We start from the raw sequence: 19057 nt of genomic DNA on the forward strand, positions 1-19057 counted from the left end.
CATTAGAAATACAATGATTTTCCTGTCTTTAGATTCAAGAAAAATATTTTACACATTGATTTATCCTTTAAATGGATCTGCTTGACAAAACTTTTGTCTGGTAAAACCTAGTATGTTATGCATTATAGCACTCAATAATTGCTTTAAAAGCTAGTTGACTTACCTAAATGAAGCTAGTTTACAAGGTCAATTCATGTTAGTATCTTTAGGAATATATTAGACTTGAATTTTAAGTTGATATAGTTTTTAATTATTTCATCAATGTGATTATAAAGAATCAACAAAATGAGAAGGAATTATTCCTTGGCTGAATCTTACTTTCTTTGAATCTTCTAGTTTTTCCAAATTTTTTTAATCTCATGTGAGGTCAATTCTTTAAGAAAAATTGTGCCAACATTTGCTGACACATGTTTATCTCAGGCTATCCATGTCACTATTGGTTGATTTTATCAATTGTTTTTTTTTCCAAGTTGCTACATGAACTAGAAATCTAGACTAAACTATGACTATAATAAAACAAAAAACATAGCAGATAAATCAAATCCTTCCTACTTAATGAAGCAAGGGTTGTTGAACACTTTGTCCTTAGATTTGCAAAGCTTTCGTAGTAGTCAATGGGGTAGCGGGTGGTCAAGTTGCGAACAAAGACTAGTATTGGCGGTGCTTGTGTTCTCATGAGGCACTATAGTCAGTAGTTGGTCAATTCAAGTCATGCATAGAGGAAGCAGAAGCATATTGGTGATGCTCATATCAATGCGAGTTGTGGTTGTTGGAGGCTTGTGGATTGAGAGCAATTACTGGTAGTGGTAGTGCTATTGTTCCCTCGGAAGTTCTTGCAATGAGCACAAGAAGGCAGTAGGGTTGTGAGTGGAGATTAGTAGTGCAGTGATCCCTTTAGCTTAGTTTCAATGTTGTTTTTCAACCGTACATGACCACAAATTACTCACCAAAATTTCCAATAAACTTACTTTCACAATGACCTTTTTTAGAATGCCTAAGGGAGGGGAAAGCTGAGCATACGTAGTGCTCTATGCAAGTGGAAGTCTTCTTCAGGAAAGCATTGATGGAAAACAAAGAGGATGAGGATCTGGAGCCACTAGTTCTGGATATGGTGTGCCAGAGCACTTGAAGGGAGACTCCTTGTTAATACATGATGGAGAAGCAGGATGGCGAAGGAAGATTATAGTTGACCTCTACATTTGGTAATGACTCATGAAGGAGCCACCGAGGAATGACGCTGACTGGCACTCGAATCATAGTTCCTGTCCTTTGCAATTCATATTTTGTTCTTTTGGCAGTGGTGCAACAAAGATGCATGCAACCGCATCACAACGACGATAAATTGTTGCACATGACAACAAAGAGGGGATGTGTTATGCCAATCTTTAGCTTGGCTATATGTGGTAGTTTTTTAGGTGGAAGGAAGAAAGTTGGCAAGAAAGCTTGGGCTTCACATGCAATTGTGGATGCAGTGTAGTAGAGAAGTGTGGCCAAATGTGAAGAAGCTTACAACATTGCCAGTCATCGTTGAGAGTGTGTATGCATGATCTGCAGCAAGATGAGGATGCCAACTTGCACACATGTCCACATATAGAAGGGAGGCTTTGCATGGGAAACAATACTAGGTTAGAGTAATGAAGGATTAGGCCTCCTTATGGGGAGTATTTTTAGAAAACCTTACCCTACAAAAGGACTCCGATACCATGTATTGCATTAGATATGAGATAACCATCACATGAGTATATATAATCTCATGACAAATTCCCAACTTGCACACACACCACACATGAAGGGAGAAGAAGGGGGGCTTTACATGGGAAACAATACTAGGTAAGAGTAGGGAAATGAAACATGATGCCTTTATGGGGAATATTTTTATAAATGATACCCTAGAAAGGGGCTTTGACACCTTGTTGAATTTAGGAAAAAGATATTATATTGAATATGATATAAGCATCATGTGTATGGCAAATATCTAAATTTAGAACTCTTCTATACGATTAAATCCACTAGAGTAATAACTCTTGTAGTCTAATACCTCTAACAATTTTTTGGTTAGATAATTACATTTGAAATACTGGTTAATAGTAAGGATTTTATGTGTTTAAATCTTGTTTAATCAATCATTTTAAATATGACTTTGAGATTTCTTTAGCCAAAATTGCTATAAGATACCTGTTATTAGTTGTGTAAATTGAGATTAAGAATTAATGGAAGACCTTCCATGTATATATTCAATGTTAGGTGATTAAAATAATCCACCATTGCCTCACCATGAAAAGGATAATTTACATGATTTTATTGTGCAGTTGCTTAAGCATTAAGCATTTGCAGCAAGGGACTGCATCATATGTAGCTTATATGGTCTTATATCTATGGTTGATTTTATTGTGTTGCACATTTCCTACTCAGAATTGTATGTAGTTTATGACCAAATATGTTTACATTTAAAGAAACTAAAATTTGGTTTATTTTTAACTTGCCTTGGTTGAACCAAATTATATATCTAGTACTTTCTTAAAAAATAAGTGATTTTATCATTTTTTTTCTTTTTTGAGTATGGTTTCAAGTGCCAATTGATACATTGGCGTAACCAAAACGGATCATTTCAACTACCAACCAATGATACGATGTTGATTGAAGTGTCATTGTCCATCTTTGTTGATATAATATTGATTGTATTTATTGAAAGAATGCCTATCATAGTTGATATTCTCTTCGCATGATGCTCCCTTCAATCCAATTTTTCAATCACGAGGACAAGATAAAAGCACTATTAAAAAGATGGGAGATTATAAGAGGGGAAGAAACAACTAGAGCACTGGCAACAATAAAGACAAGTGATGTTGGAGTCGAAGTAATCGTGGTTCATCTATTATCTATGTTTGTTCTAGTTCAGATTATATTAGTCTAATTCTAACTTCTAATGGCTGCTGAGATATATTTATAGACATGAGAAATCAATCCAATGCTAAATGTCCACAGAATATTATTTTATTTAATTCTTGTAAACTATATGGATGATACCAATACTAAATGTTGGATGCACAATTGTAATTTTATTACTAGTAATATTTAATTGTTGCTTGAGATGCTTGTGATATTCTTTTTAATTTGATCTATGATTTAATTTATTTGACTTATTTATAAATATCTAAGGGGTAAAAAACCTACTTGCAATATTCCCTATTTGTCATAATAAATAAATAAAGATACAGGGGGCTACCTTGGATTTGGATAAAAATTTCCCTAATCACAATCTCTATTAGTTTATATTCAGAGATAAGTGATTATAGGATTAGAACTCATTTGAGTTGCTATATGCATGAGTCTAAAATGTGTCAAATTATGTCAAGTGTCAACATACACAATACCTAATACCATTTTTACTGATTATAGAAACTATGACATTGAATAATACTTCGACCCTTGTTCAAAGGATTTGCTCTTGTAATTGTGAAATATTTTTGTTAGCAAGTTTTTGGTGTGGTAACTTATAAGTGTTATTTAAGAGTTAGTTTTTTATGTACTAGATCATAGACTTATTCCATATATATAATGTGTTCTACATTTTTATAATTTAAATTGTTACATATTTATTTGGTTGTATGTTTATATTTTTTTACATGGAACTATTGAATGGATAATTTGACTAGTATACTATGTTCTGGATACTTTTAATGTAACACTGATGGAGACAGGATATTCTTTGACTATTCTAGTTTGGATTGATTTATAAAGGGAGGTATTTGTGGGCCAAACATGGTGTATTTAGTATATTTTGGTTTTAAGGAGCATGCTTTTAGTATTCCCGAATTGCTGTATGCTGTTTAAGAATACCCCAAACTCCATGTGTGGTTTTGGAAATTTTCCAAATAAATTCATAAAGGAGCAAGTGAAAGTCCTCTCCCACTTTTAAAAAATATATATGTATGTATTGTATTATTTCCACTACTTTCTCCTTATCTCTTGCTTTTTCCCTTATACTAATAAAACAACAACCTAGCCTTATCCCACTAGATGTGTTTTTCCCTCGTACTAATATTTCTTCTAATTTGGGATTTCCTTGCCAGGTGTTTTTTTTTTATTGTGTGGTTGATTCACTTATAAAATTTATATTTCATTGTGTTCCTCGGTTTAGTTTTACTGTAATTGTAGTCTGGACTCTCAGACATTGAAGCAAGTAGCACATATTGAAATTTTAGCCATCATTTTTCCAACAATGTAATGGTTTGAAGCAAGTAGCATGTGTTGAAATTTTAGCAAATCATTTTCCAACAATGTAACGGTTTGAAGCAAGTAGCACAAATCGGAGATGTAACCAATCATGTTCTGAAATGCATGTCACTAGCCTTTTCGTTCCTTACTTTTGTGATCAAAGCTATGACATGGCGACAAAACTTATAATCCATAGTTGCCCGGCTTTGATAATTTGATCCCTGCATGTATTACATGAATGCAGTTTGTTAAAGTGCTTAGGCTATTTTTTGCTAAATTATGATTTCATTGGTGTGAAATACAATATCTTTTCTCTTGTGCTTCTTTTGGTATCTTTTTCCCTAAGTCTGTTGTGTTCTTTATAGCCCTTGGTCCGAATCTCCTTACAAGGATTCTGCAGAGAAGAATGTTTTAGGCGGTTTGTCACTTGATGGATTCATTTCTGAGGTACTTCTATTTTGTAATCTTAACATTCAAGATTTTTTCTTTTTACCTGAAATGTTAATATGTATGCCCCCATTTTATTGTTCTGTGCATATGGGGCTTCCTTTTCTTCCATGTTTTAGTGAGGTTAATTACCGAGTCTTTTTAGATTATGATTGATCTTTAACTTGTAATGTATTTAGCAAGGACAAGGGAGAATATAGTCTTCAAGATAGAATAGGGTGCTGAGGTTAAGTTGTAAAGGAAATCTGATGGATTGCCTCCCAGAAAATTGTTAAAGGATGGCTTAGGCTTCCAATAGACTGCCAAGGAGTCACTTCAAGAGGTGGTCTGTTGCAATATTGGATGATTATTAAGCACATCCTTTGTTTTATTCTATACAAGTCGATTGGACTGGTTCCTTTAGTTAGCAAACTTAGACCACCAATTTCATAAACCAAGGTTGACTAAGAATGATGTAGCCATCATCAGTAAGAGGATCAAACTATTATATGATATAGTCTCGTATTTAGATGAATCACTAGACATGTATAATGATGTTTGATTCATCCAAACAACTTTCTATGTTTGAGGGTGAGGTTCATGTATGAGTTGTATTCTATTAAGTGCATTAATGGTTATTTACAGTAATACAACTTTTACTACTATGACAACTTTACATAGCTTATCTCATTTTACTAAAATGTAAATGGTGCTTCTGCCTATGTGTGTGAATCAACAGTATTAATGTTAAATTGTAAAGTTATTAGGGTTTATACCTAAAGTAATTCCTTCCAACTTTATATATAAAAAGGACAGTTCAGTGCACACAAAGCTCATGCCAGTGTGGTCCTAGAAGGGGCAAACCATATTTAGTTTATTGTATGCAGTCTTACCTTTCATTGTAAGAGATGGTTTTTGTGACTCGAACTTGTGATCACAAGGTCATACAGCAATAACTGTACCATTACGTTAAGACTCCCCTTCTTCCCTACAACTTTATATATATATATGCTGGGTGCTACTTGAAATACCGTTCTGTTCCTCTGTACAAAAAAAACATTTGTACAAGCACAGAACTTTTCCTAGCAGCCCATGTGCTATTCAGAAGTTAAACTTGGATTGGAAACGAAACTTAACATTTTTACTCCAAGTTCGTTCTTCAAAGTTAAACCTGGATTAGAAATGAAACTTAACATTTTTACTCCAAGTTCAACCCTTGTGTTCTTCTAAAGTTAACCATATTAAATATTTATTTCAAGGATCGACTTCCAGGTCGTAGGCGAGACACTAGGCTTTCTTGGTTATGGGATCATCCACCACTTCCTAAACAAAGCATTTCAAAGAAATTGAATATTTAAACTTCTTAGAGTAACCTTAGGTTTAACTACAGACCTCAATCAAAGCACAAGATCGAAACACAAATTGAAGCACAAAAATGAAAACACGAAATCGCTAGCCTCTTGTGTTGGTATTTCAGGATCCATACAAAGAAAACAAAACTAGTTGTACTTTGGAATAAATAACTAGTTGTACCTTTCTTTGTAGACAAAAACCTCTTGATCTTCTTAGACGTCATGTGAGCGACGATCTACCAAGACAAAAAAACACCCGAACCCTTTTTGTTTCCAAGCCGCCTACCACCAAAAGATGCAAAGAAAAGAACGCCTCCTTCTTCTTCTTCTCCTCCAAACCGCCGGCCACCAAGGTGCTTCGTCTCTTCGTTTTCTTTTCCTCCAAGCTTCAGCCACCAAGAGAAGATGGGGCGCCGTCCCTAGAGGGAAGAAAAGGGAAGAAGAAAAGAAGTGGGGCGCCGACCCTAGAGGAAAGAAAAGAAAGAATGAGGCGCCGACCTTAAGGGAAAGGAGAGGGTTTTTAGTTGTGGAGAGAAACTTATCAATTCTTAATTGAATTGTTGATGGTTGTGGCACAACCTCCTCTCCTTTTATAACCCTTTGCCCCAGATAAAAAAGGAGAAAAAGTAATAGATTTTTGTTTAAAAAAAATCTCTAGAAAAGAATTAACATAATTCTTTTTAGAAAAATTTCTTAAGAAAGAATTAGTATAATTATTTTTAGAAAATTTCTAAAAAAGAATCAACATAATTCTTTTTAGAAAAATCTCTAGGAAAGAATTAACATAATTCCTTTTTGAAAAATTTCTTAAGAATTAATACAATTCTTTTTAGAAAATTTCTAAGAAAGGATCAACGTAATTCTTTTTAGAAAAATCTCTAATTCTGTTGAGAAAAGATCTCCCTTTTTTTTTTTCTTTTCCTTTTGGTTTGGCCGACCCCTTGCTTGGGCACCAAGCAAGGCTTGGCCGACCCATTTCTTGGGTAGGAAGCAAGGCTTGGCCGACCCTTTCTTGGGCACCAAGCAAGGATGTGGTCGACCCCTTTCTTGGGTAGAAAGCAAAATCAAAACGGGTGAATGCGAGACTTTATAGGGGCTACAACAGGGACCGAGAGGAGGAATTGGTTTTGGCCTCCTGATGGACTTGAGCTTCCTGTGTTCGACCCGAACACCCAACTCAAGTTCATCAATAATAACTCATACTACTAAAGAGTTATTATTGAACTACCGCACCAATCTCATATTACAATATGGGCTCCTTCTTATCATGAGTGCGTTAGTTTCCCCGTGTTTAAGATATCGTATACTCTTTAATTAAATGAGTTACTGACAACTCACTTAATTAACATCTAGCTCCAAGAGTAGTACCACTCAACCTTATTATCATGTCGGACTAAGTCCACCTGCAGGGTTTACATGATAATCCTTATGAGCTCCTCAAGGGGACATTATCAACCTAGATCACTAGGACACAGTTTCCTTTTATAATCAACAACACACCATATAAATAATATTATTTCCCAACTTATTGGGCCTATTGATTTAACTAAATAAATCTCACCCTTTTATAAATTAAAGAAATAAATATACTAAGTATATGTGTTTGTTATTATATCGGGATTAAGAGTACGCACATATAAGGTTTTGTTCTTTTATGCAGTCAGTATAAAAAGAAACAACCGCAAATGGTCCTACTCAATACACACATAGTGTACTAATGTAATTTTATAGTCAAGATAAACTAATACCAAATCACACTACAACCATTCAATGGTTTGCCCCAATCCATCTTGGCTGTGAGTTACTATTTATAATTTATAAGGAACTGATAACATTATCTTCCGTATGACACCACACACCATGTTATCTACAATATAAATTCAATGGACAACTGCATTTAACTAAATGCAGACATTTGACTAATGTGATTCTCATTTCAAAATAAATGTTCATACAAAAGGTTTTTAGTATACATCCTAACAATACACACACACACATATATATATATATAAGCTTAACTCTGAACATAATAGTTTTTTTTATGTATTCCAAGTATCTCTCTATCTGACCTAAAACCTCTATGCCAACTGCTGCAATTCACTTAATCTTCAGTTTGAAAGCGTCAATATAAATCTTGCTGAAAACTGTCATCGATTATGATGATTGATCCACATAAATAATAAGAAGAATATGTTTCAGATAGCACGAGTTCGGATCCTGGAAACAACCTCTTGCAAAAAGCAGGTAAGACTGCGTACAATGGATCCTTCCCCGGAACCCCACATGGCGGGAGCTTCGTGCACCGGACTACCCTTTTTTATGTTTCAGATTGACAAGCAAAAATTGAAATACTGAATGAGCTAATACACTCTTGATTGCTAAACTGAAGAAGAATTTAACCATGTTTATTAGACCATACTCTTAAGAATTGCTTCAGCACATATAAATACTTTTTTTACATTAGACAGATGGTAAGCTTCCTATAAGCAACTAACATAGAAGGTTGGTCCATATATGTGTCCCCATCTAAATTATAGTGAAGTAAAGGATTCTTGATTTCTGATTGATTTATTAACTATTGAGAATAATTGCAATTGTAGGGAAAAGAGAACTGAAGCAATATATTTATGTAGTTAACACCATATATCTGTGTACATCATTTTGCCACTAATCTAGTTTTAAGTTTGTCAATCAAGCCGTTAGAGAATGTTTTAATGATAAACATTCATTTGCAACCCAAAATAGTTTGCCAAACGAAGAACAATAAGTTTGCCATGTACCATTAGAATCTACCATCTTTCCAATCATCGGTTGTCTACACCTTTAAGTTAGTTTGGAGAATTCTAAAAGAATCTAACATGGAAAGACAAGTAGAATACTAAGCCAATGAAGCCTAAGAAATGTATTGGGAAAGAGGATGTAAGGTGTTAAACTTATGAGTACCATTAAAGCAATGGGAAAGTCAAGGCCTGAGATAGGATTTGAACAGTAGGCGGTGCTATGATAAGAAGGGAGTTTGAAGGGCTATTTATGACATGCTTGACTCTTCACCCTCTACTTAAGACTTTGATGACTGTGGCTCTGAAATTGTGTTCGTGTAAGAGAAGGTGGTTTAGGAATAGATAATAGTGATAAAATAGATAAATCCGTCACAACAAACTTGAAAATAGATGGTTTGATAGAAAATAAAGAATAAATTCAAATAAATTTTGATTTGTGGAGACAATTGTATATTGTAGCAAGGATACCCCTTCTATATATGGAAATTATCTTGGAGTATTGTTTCTACCATGAGATAAAGAATATCAAAGCAAGTATTATACACATAGGGTGGAATTAAAGGGTATCAAAGGGTAAAACAATTGAGGAAGACATGTGATTTATAAGGTAACATACTATAAAAATGATATCATCCCAAAACTTGAGAGGATCTCCCTTGCAAATAATAGTGTACAAATTGTCTAGATGCATATTTTTCTTTCAACAACACCATTTTGATAGCGTATAGCTCTATGCAATCTTCTAAATGACAGTTGAGGTGGCTGCCTAGGCGGGAGGCAGACCTCAATCCTACCGCATTTGTGGAACGCGGTGATTTAGGTGGCAATCAAAGTCAACCTATGTGCTGCCTCCTTCTGCTCGAACCATCGTTGGACCGTGCCGTTGTTAGGTTAGGCATTTTGGTTTCAGATGCGTCGTCGAACTCGGGTGGGTGCGTTGCCGAACCGGGCGACACGTCCAAGTTTGTCACTGGGCTCGGCAACGCGTCTAAGCTTGTCATTAGGCCCGAGCGACACATCCGAGCTTGTCATCGGGCCTGGGCAACGCTTCCAGGCTTGCGTGATGGGTTCGGACTTGTCGCCCCCCAAGTGATGGGTTTATTAATAAACTCCTAGCTATTATTGAGATAATTTAAATATGCTTAATTAAATCCTTATAAAATTATCCTATTAATTTAATATATATATATTTAAAAAATTATTATTCTATATATATATATATATTAAAAATATTTAGATTAACTTTTTTATTTTAAGTTAATATATTTTATAATAAGTTTTTTTTTCTAATTTTTGATCTTTTATTTAATTATTGAAGTTGATGGCGCAGAATGAATAGTTAACATAATATTATCTATAAAAATAGTAAAAAAAAATTCAACTGCCTAGGCGGTAGGCTGTGACTGACTGTTTCACCACCGCCTACCGCCATTTAGAACATTGGCTCTATTAAAATTATTCTCAAGGAAGATTTACCTAATAGATCTTGAAATATTTAGTTTCGACAATGAGATAAGTAGTCCAAAGCAAGTATACTGGCACAGTGGAAATATAGAGAAGATCTTCACTTGTTGATCAATCTAAATTCTGATAATTTATATATATTACCTGCGGTAATAAGGATTCTAGGATGTATACACAGTTATCTCTCTTGCGTTTCTTTTGATGGAGAATGCAAAGATTCCTAGGACAATCGTGTTTTACTATTTTCTACTTTAAAATTTATAGCCAATAGGTTCAGGTGTTACCCTCAGCAACACAGTGTTGCTGGAATCTTATTTTTCTTTCAAGACAAGATAGGGGTAGAAGAGTGGGAAGCCAATTTGACTGCAGTTTTCATTTTAGTATCTGGAAGAACATTTCTTTTTGCCATGGGTATTTGTGGGGAAATCAATTTGAAATTTTGGGTTTGTTCTGCATTTTTTATTTTTATTTTACAGAGTTTTAAAATTTTGAATTTTCCTGGAAAGTTTATTATATATTTTCTGGGATATGTTAGGTCAGTTATTTTACAAAGAATTGGGTAAGCACTGGATCCCACGTAATTGAATTAGCTTTCATTCTATCATTTTTTTTTTTTCCTTTTTTCATAAGTTTTGAGTGGTCTTGGTGCTATATTAATAGACTGATTAGCCTGGTGCCTTGTCAATTTACTTTTTGGCGTGTTTGTGCTGCATCACTGGATTCATTGACCCACTGGAGTCAGGATGGCAAGCAAGAAGTCAGTGATCCATTAGTGTTGCTATAGTCAATTGGTCTTGTTCATTGGAGGTCTTTGCTAGCCATTTTGCTTTTATGGAATTTTTCTCCCTAGGTGCAACCAATCTCACTTCAAACATATATGCAATGATTAGATACTGGTCCTGTCAGTCTCTATCTGCATTGTATCAGTATGTACCAGATTCCAAAATATAAAATGACTTAGCCTGTTTGGTTTAATATACTGGATCACTGGTGCATGAACTATAAAGAATATATTGTGCACAAGTTTTTAGTAGGGGTGACAATTCGGTTCGGGTTGACAGGTTCGGGTTGGCAGGTTGGCGGGTTGGCAAATGACAACCTGAACCCGACCTAATTATTATTTCGGGTCAAAATATTCAACCTGAACCTGATCTGTTTATTTGCACTTGACCCGAACCCGAACCCGACCCGAACCCGACCCGTTTGACCCGTTTGACCCGTTTAACCCGCTTGACCCGTTTAACTCGTTCGACCCGTTTGACCCGTTTAACCTGTTTGACCCGTTTGACCCGAATATGACCTGAATTCATTAAATAAAATTTGTATATTTAATTAAAAATTAAAAATAACATTTATCTACACAAATTGAAAATTCATATCATAAATGATAAGCCACAGCAACATTGCAATCAATAGCATAACATATCTCTATGTTTAGGGTTTTTAACTTTTTTAAATTTGTAATTTTAGTTTAAATTTATAATTATTTATAAACGGGTTCGCGGGTTGTAATCGGGTCATTTCAGGTTGACCCGAACCCGACCTGTTTATTAATTGGGTCAAATGGGTCGACCCGATTTCGACCCGAACCCGAAACTACCCAACCCTAACCTGATTTTTTCGTGTTCGGTTCGGGTCGTGTTTTCGTGTCGGGTCAAAAATTGCCACCCCTAGTTTTTAGTGAAATTTATTTGGTGATTTGTCTTTTTATTATCTTTTGATTTCAAGATTTTGAATTTCCTATCCCACTTTCTTCACTTGTGTTTTTGTACTTTTACAGGCTATCATAGTAACTCGTCGAATGTTCTAAACCTCACCTTAGCCTACACTTTATCTGAAGTTCCTTTACAACACCATTGTTAATCATTACAATTTTTTGCATTAAGATTGAAGTTGATAAATCTCATTATAACTTCTTGGAATTTTCCTTGTGCATGAATTTCTTTTTACATTACTAAATGTGATCTTTTGTTTGTAACTGAATTTTCTCTATTGTGATAGATGTTAGCATATTCTATGAAATTTCTTAATCTTGTTTTTTTTTTGTTCTTAGCTTTATAAAAATTTCTTGATGCATCACTTTTGGTTGTGCTTTGTTATTGACCAACATAGCCTATCTGTCGCAGTGGGCTCTTATGACACTTCAAGATCCAAAGGCTAGTTTAGCTAACCTGATTTACATTGGATATACTGGTGATCCTGCTTCAGTATTTCATGTAACAAGAAAAAGGCGTTTGGATCGAAAAAAGCAACGTACACAAAGAAATGTTTTTCAATGCTTTGTCTTTGGTCCTAAAAATGCAGGGAAAACCACATTGCTAAATTCCTTTATTGGAAGGTGAGCCTTTACTTTTTTGATTTTTGCAATAAATTGATCAATCAAGCACTTGTTGTCTCATTATTGTTCACAGGTGCAGGTTAACTGTTCACAAAGTTTGTTATCTTTTAACATGGCTTCTTAGGAATTATATCTTTATTTCATCCTTTGTCATGCAGGACATTTTCTGAGAAGTATGCTCCTACAACATCTTATCGTTTTGCTACAAATGTTGTTGATCTTCACAATGTAAGTGCAGCTGAACAAAGAAGCACCATTTGTTTTATTACTGCTTTTAGTGCATCATTATTTTTTATTCTAGAATCTTTGGCTAAATTTCTAGTGATCTTGTTGTAGCAATGATGTGAATGCTAAGATGGATCTATGTAGCTAAGGAAAAGACAAAAAAAACTGTGTATATTTATTAGAGGTAACTCTAATAGATGGTACAATAAAAGAAATCAGCTTGAGATGATATGCACATGTTCAAATAACCAATAGATTGTATATATCTTTTAAAGTAGGAGTTGTAACAGGTAGAGAAGGCTTGTTCATCTTAATGATGGTGCACACTAATTTGATCAATTTGACTATAATTTGAATCCAGTTCAAGCTGGCACCAATCAAATTGAGCCCACACCTCACTTGATTTAATACTCAATCTAATCCAAATTAAACCTTGAATTGTTTTTTTTTTCACATTTTACATAGTTTACATGAATTAAAAGCTTACTTAAAACAGCTATACATGCAGCCTAAGTTGCCTCTAGTTCCAAACTTGTTTGATAAGTGGATCCTCGAGGGAATGGAGTTGTGGGTGAACTCAACCAAAGTTGCTGGTCATTTTTTAATTGTTAAACTTCATATCCTTTTAAAGCTCCCTTTTCTGCCCCCTTCCTCATCTTTCTTTTCTGCTAGCTCTCGTCTTCTCTCATACTGATCAATTTTATTTGTAACTGTCTCATACAGCATGAGTTGTGCCTGTCTCGTTTCTTTTTAATCACCAATACATATACTTGAAGACCTATTTTCATAATCTTTCCATAATCCAAGACTTGATAACCTGCACAATGACTTTTTTTCTCCCATCCGCTTTTCTTTTTGCAGAATTAGTTTACTTATTTTTATTTTTATTTTTATTTGCATTTCTAATTCTGTATCTGTTGTTTTGTAGGGCACTAAAAAGATACTTGTAATGCGAGAGATACCTGAACAGGAAGTAAAAAACCTGCTTTCCAACAAGGAGTCTTTGGCAGCATGTGATATAGCTGTGTTCATCTATGACAGGTACTATGCTCTAACTGTAGTTGTTAATTATGAACTTTTCATCCTGCATTCACACCATCCAAGAACTTTGATGAGTGGATTGGATAATGAATTCATTAATCATTAAATTTTATTGTGATTTTATGTCTTTTATTTGTGATATTAATTAATATTGAAACAGAAAGCGTACCACTCTTTTCTTATTGTGCATCTAACTAATAAGACAGCATAGTCTTGTTCAATGGAGAGACAGGGTCCAATTAGCTGAACCTAATGGTTGGTGTGTAAGACTTGTTCTAGCTAAGATAACTAAATCTATGTTCGTTTAGATCAACCATGTAATGATACTGGCATTATTTGTTGAATTAATTGGAAATCAATCCAATTGACTTCAGATGATTCTATTATAATGGATGATTCTAACTGATTTTAATCGATCCCATGAGAATTTGATCATGGTGATTAAAAAAAGGAGACAAAGATGTAAAGCAATTCAACAATTACAATAACTAAGTCTTATCCTATTAAGTGGAGTCGGCTATATGGATCCTTGAAAGATGTAAAGCAATGAATTAAGAAAAAAAAATTAAATGAGAGGATAAAAAGTTAAGGGGGCGCTTGGTATATATTTGGCAATGGGAATGATAATGGGTTTTGATTGAGGGGTTAATGGCAATGAGAATGATTACTGGATTGATGGTGCTTGGTATAGATACTGGAATGGATATTATTCCTATTAATGTTACTTGGTTTGACTTAAATTATGGAATGAGAATCGGCCAAAATTCTCATTTTACCCTTATAAGTAAAATACAAAAATAATAACACGTGCAATCGATTTGTCCTCCTTACTTTTTATTTGACGAATCCTACTTCGACGATATGCAAGTTTTGCAATTTGATAAAGTATGACAACCAAACAATTCGTGAGCATTCCATACATATTCCACAAAGTGCATAATAATCTACGTCTTCTATAGTTTAACGGTGGTCGTGCCATGTTTATCTACATCATATAACAACCGATGCCACCAATAATAAGTCAGAACCAAAACCATACATGAATAAATATCAAATAGCTCATGCATACATAAATAAATAAGGAACCAAATCATAACAATGCTCAACATTTCAGATAAAAAACATGTAACCTCATTGACTTATGTCTCCTATCTAGAAATTTGGGATATAGAAAAGTGGTATAAATTTAGGTCATAATTAAATAGTTTGTATGTTTTTTTTTCTTTTTTGCTGTGGATTCTTTACTTCACATAAAGTAAAGTATACAATCATTTCAAAAAACATTTATAGAGTAAATGAACATCATAGGAAATAAGAGATGTCATGACGAAATGATCGAACGAAAATGATAAAACTACATCCACTGAAGAGAGAGATCTCAAAAGCGACGATCGAGTTCCATAGTCCTAGAAAAAGGACCACTGTTGTCACCAATATAAAATAAAGAGGCAATAGAAAATAAAGGACACTAATTCCGATTGATGAAAATTAGGTAAAAAAAAAAGATGCTGAAATGCGAAAATCAAAAGAGAAAGAAAGACGAGTTGAGGCAACTGACTCACCTTTGACAAACCAGACCGTGGCAAAGAGGCGAGTTGAGGCGCAACGGCGAGTGAGGAAGAAAGACGCAGAAATGGGAAAATCAAAAGAGAAGAAAAGGTTCGGCTGAGGGGCTGGGTCGTCAAAAAAAAAAATCACATGAATAGGAAGGAATGAGTTTAACAATAACCTAGGGGTGGGTGGGTTATGAAAGTAGGGGTATCAAATCCATATTTTGATTCCGATTCCCATATACCAAGCATCAGGAATGGGAATGAAATAGATTTCATTCCCATTCCAGCATCCGAAACCCGACTACCAAGCACCTCCTAAGTGTTCTAGATGTAAGAGGGAACCCGGATTTGAATTTTCAAATCCATAGATGCAGAAAATAGGATAAGTTGGTTTTTGTTCTCCTCATAGATGAGTGCAATGTTAAAAAGGTTCCCTAAGTGCATTGTATATATATGTTACTTAGACTTGTGAAAGAAAGAGTACATCCATATCCAAGTTGGATATGAGTCTTAGGTACATGATTTTCTTAGGCATGAGATTTTCTCAAAATGAGGAAAGAATTGATCTTAAACTTCAAATACTAATATTTGATCAAATAATAGCTAATTATTTTATATATCTTATATGTTATATAACCAAACTTTTAAATTATATAACATATAGTATATAGTAAATTAGTAATTATTATCATATAAGTATAACTTATATCTGAATTTATATTTTTAAAATATGAATTTATATAAACTAACTTATATAAGTTATATGCTCCATAACCCTAACCCACCTTTAGTTCCTCTCAATGTGAGCTACTCCCTTTCCTCCAGAGTCAAGCTGCTCCCACAGGCCACCTCCTTGTGACATGAGAGCCAAACTCCACCGCTGCAAGAAACACTACTGAACTTTGAAATCCCTTCCCTACGTGCAAGCGTTGGGCCACCTACTTGCAACATGAGAGCCAAACTCCACCGCTGCTAGAAACACTACTGAACTTTGAATCCCTTCCATAACCTGCAACCGATTCAATAACGCTCTCCTTGCTCGTGCATGTCACTCTTGAACTCCAGATTTTCCCACCACGCAAGTCGCTGGTAGGTTTCCTTTGTTTCTTCTTGCTCTCATAAGCAAGGATGACTACTCAGACTCGTGTATCATGTTTGTGTCCAACTACTCCGACTCGTGTATCATGTCTGCATCCATGATGTGTCATGTCTACACAGCTATGGTGGGGTTAAAGGCTAAATTTTGGGTAACAAAGTTGTGTGCTCTCTTTCTGCTTGTTTTGGACTTGTTGCTCTCTTAAAAGATCCATATGTTCCTTTCACTTGTCCATGCTGTTACATGTTTCATCTTTTAGCTTCACAATTTAGAATGGTCTTGTTGCTGTTCTTTTGGACTGAATAAACCCAATAAAGTTGTTAGCTACTGGGTGTTGCTTTGCAGTTATCTTCAATTTTTATGCATTTCTACTGTTTTATTTTTTTTCCCTAGGGCATTTAAACATCAGTTATTTTATTTTTAGTTTCAATGAAGAATCTTGGAAGAGAACGAAAGAATTACTGGAGCAAGTTGCGCATCATGGAGAAAACACTGGCTTTGAAGTTCCTTGTCTTATTATTTCTGCGAAGGATGACCTTGATGCCTATACCTTGAACATACAAGATTCAACTAGGGTACTTCTAGCCATGTTTTGTTCATTGTTATTTTTTTTTGTCTATATTATTATATTTACTTTCATGGAAATTTGGAATTGTAATGTAGCATTAAGTTGCCATTGCAGGTTGGGATCACTAGTCCCTTTGATACCATTTAATAAGGTTAGAGATCATTATACCACTAATTAAAACACGCCACTACAAAGTACATGCTTGTAAATCTATATCTGGTGACTCTAGATGTAGAATACTCTTTACTCCAATGCCATGTGGTGGGATGTTTCCCTTGGTAGAATGACACATAAGGACGATCAATTTAACGTGGTTCAATGTTACCCTATTCCATGAAGAAAATCCAAGTCTATATGAGTGAAAAATACAATGTAAATAGGACAAATCAATGTCTATTCTGCACCTTGCATAATATCCCCTCAATTTACCCTACATTTCTCTCTCAATACTGGTGGAGAAAAATAAGAAAATTTCACCTTGAACACCTGGACACAAAATTCCAAAAAAATAAACTTGTCTTCTCCACAAGAGATGATTTCCCATAAGCTTCCAAATGCAGCCAAGGTGTTGCCTAGGTTCTAGAATGCTCCATCGATGAAGATTCATAGCCATTGAAAAATTCCAACCTGTCACATGCAAACGAGATCCCATAATAAGAAACTGCTAGAATGGGCCCTAAAACTGGGTTATCATGCGCTTGGCCACAGGCACATGAGGCAGTAAATGCTCGGTTTTCTGTGCCAGCAGCTGGTACAAACCCAACACTGCCTGTATACTTTCCACAATTTTATAATGTTACCATAACATCCTTTTAATTGAAAGTAATCAAACACCTATATATTCAATTAAAAAGAGATAATAGTACATCCATATATAAGATTAAGATAATACCTTATGCTGGTATGTCCATGTGGGATTAAATTACATTTTCTAATGCTTTTGATTGTGGATAGTTGGTTCCATTATGTTCGATGACCTCTTCTTTTTTTGAATGAAGTATGAGCATTTGCTACATTGTTGATCCTAATTTTATGTTTTTTTTCTGCAAGGTAACCCTTGAGATGGGAATCGAGTCACCTATACCCATCAGCATGAAATTACGAGATCATAATGATGTTTTCTATCGAATAGTTAGTGCTGCACAACAGCCTCATCTAAGTATTCCGGAAACTGAAGCTGGCAAAAGCCGCAAACAATACCGACGCTTTATCAATCAGTCTCTTGTGTTTATCTCAGGTACCATTAAAACCTTTCAATAGCACCTGTTTATTTCTTGATTCTTCTTTCTTTTCTAGTGTTTTGAAGCTGCTCATGTTTATTAAGTTACATTATGGAAAAAAACTTGAAAGACGTTATAATTATTTGGTTGTTTCCTATTTTTATGTGTACCTTCATATTCTTACTCTTCTTACTGATCCATACATTTTTGTAATCCATCAGAAATATTGGACATATGTTTTGTTGGAATAAGCTGTTTGCTGCTGCTAGCAAATTGATCCATAATTTTCCTAGTAATTCGTTGCTTGAATTTCTTTAAGTAGTTGGAGACAATTTTATGATGGGTTTGGTTTGCAGGAAAAGAAATTCTATTCTATATGAATTCCCCTTAAATAGGTATCTATATTTGATTATAAAAATTATTTTAAAATATCAATTCTCATGAATTTTCAGTTCCTGATGATCCTCTATAAGTTATTGCTTGTACGATTATAAGTATACTTTCCTACTCTATTCTATTCCTTAGAGAATACATATTCTGAGTAGGTGGATGCATAAGGCTGTTGAGCAAATCGAGAGAGTTAAGCGAACCAAAGTCGTAGCGTAAATCAAATGAGCATGTAGATCAAGCTGGTCAAGTGAAATGGACAACCATAGTTGGAATTGGGTGGGATAGATAGACCAAATCATTTGGTTGAGTTGGGTCCGATGGATGAGACATACTAAAAGGAATGAATGTTTTAACTTCTGATTTTGTGTTTAGCTAGAGTGGTATAG

General features: G+C 34.6%; 1 protein-coding gene across 2 annotated transcripts in view; it reads left to right on the forward strand.

Annotated features, from left to right (window-relative positions):
• Positions 1–19057, forward strand: part of LOC122026036 (mitochondrial Rho GTPase 1-like) — a 40670-nt gene that overhangs the window by 4814 nt on the left and 16799 nt on the right. For both annotated transcript variants that reach the window (XM_042584707.1, XM_042584706.1), the window contains exons 8-13: positions 4584–4665; positions 12367–12578; positions 12737–12806; positions 13732–13844; positions 16918–17068; positions 18112–18298. In XM_042584707.1, the coding sequence (XP_042440641.1) occupies positions 4584–4665; positions 12367–12578; positions 12737–12806; positions 13732–13844; positions 16918–17068; positions 18112–18298 (815 nt within the window). The remainder of the gene's footprint in view (positions 1–4583; positions 4666–12366; positions 12579–12736; positions 12807–13731; positions 13845–16917; positions 17069–18111; positions 18299–19057) is intronic.

This window comes from Zingiber officinale, chromosome 1A, assembly GCF_018446385.1.
Source record: "Zingiber officinale cultivar Zhangliang chromosome 1A, Zo_v1.1, whole genome shotgun sequence".
Lineage (NCBI taxonomy): Eukaryota > Viridiplantae > Streptophyta > Magnoliopsida > Zingiberales > Zingiberaceae > Zingiber > Zingiber officinale.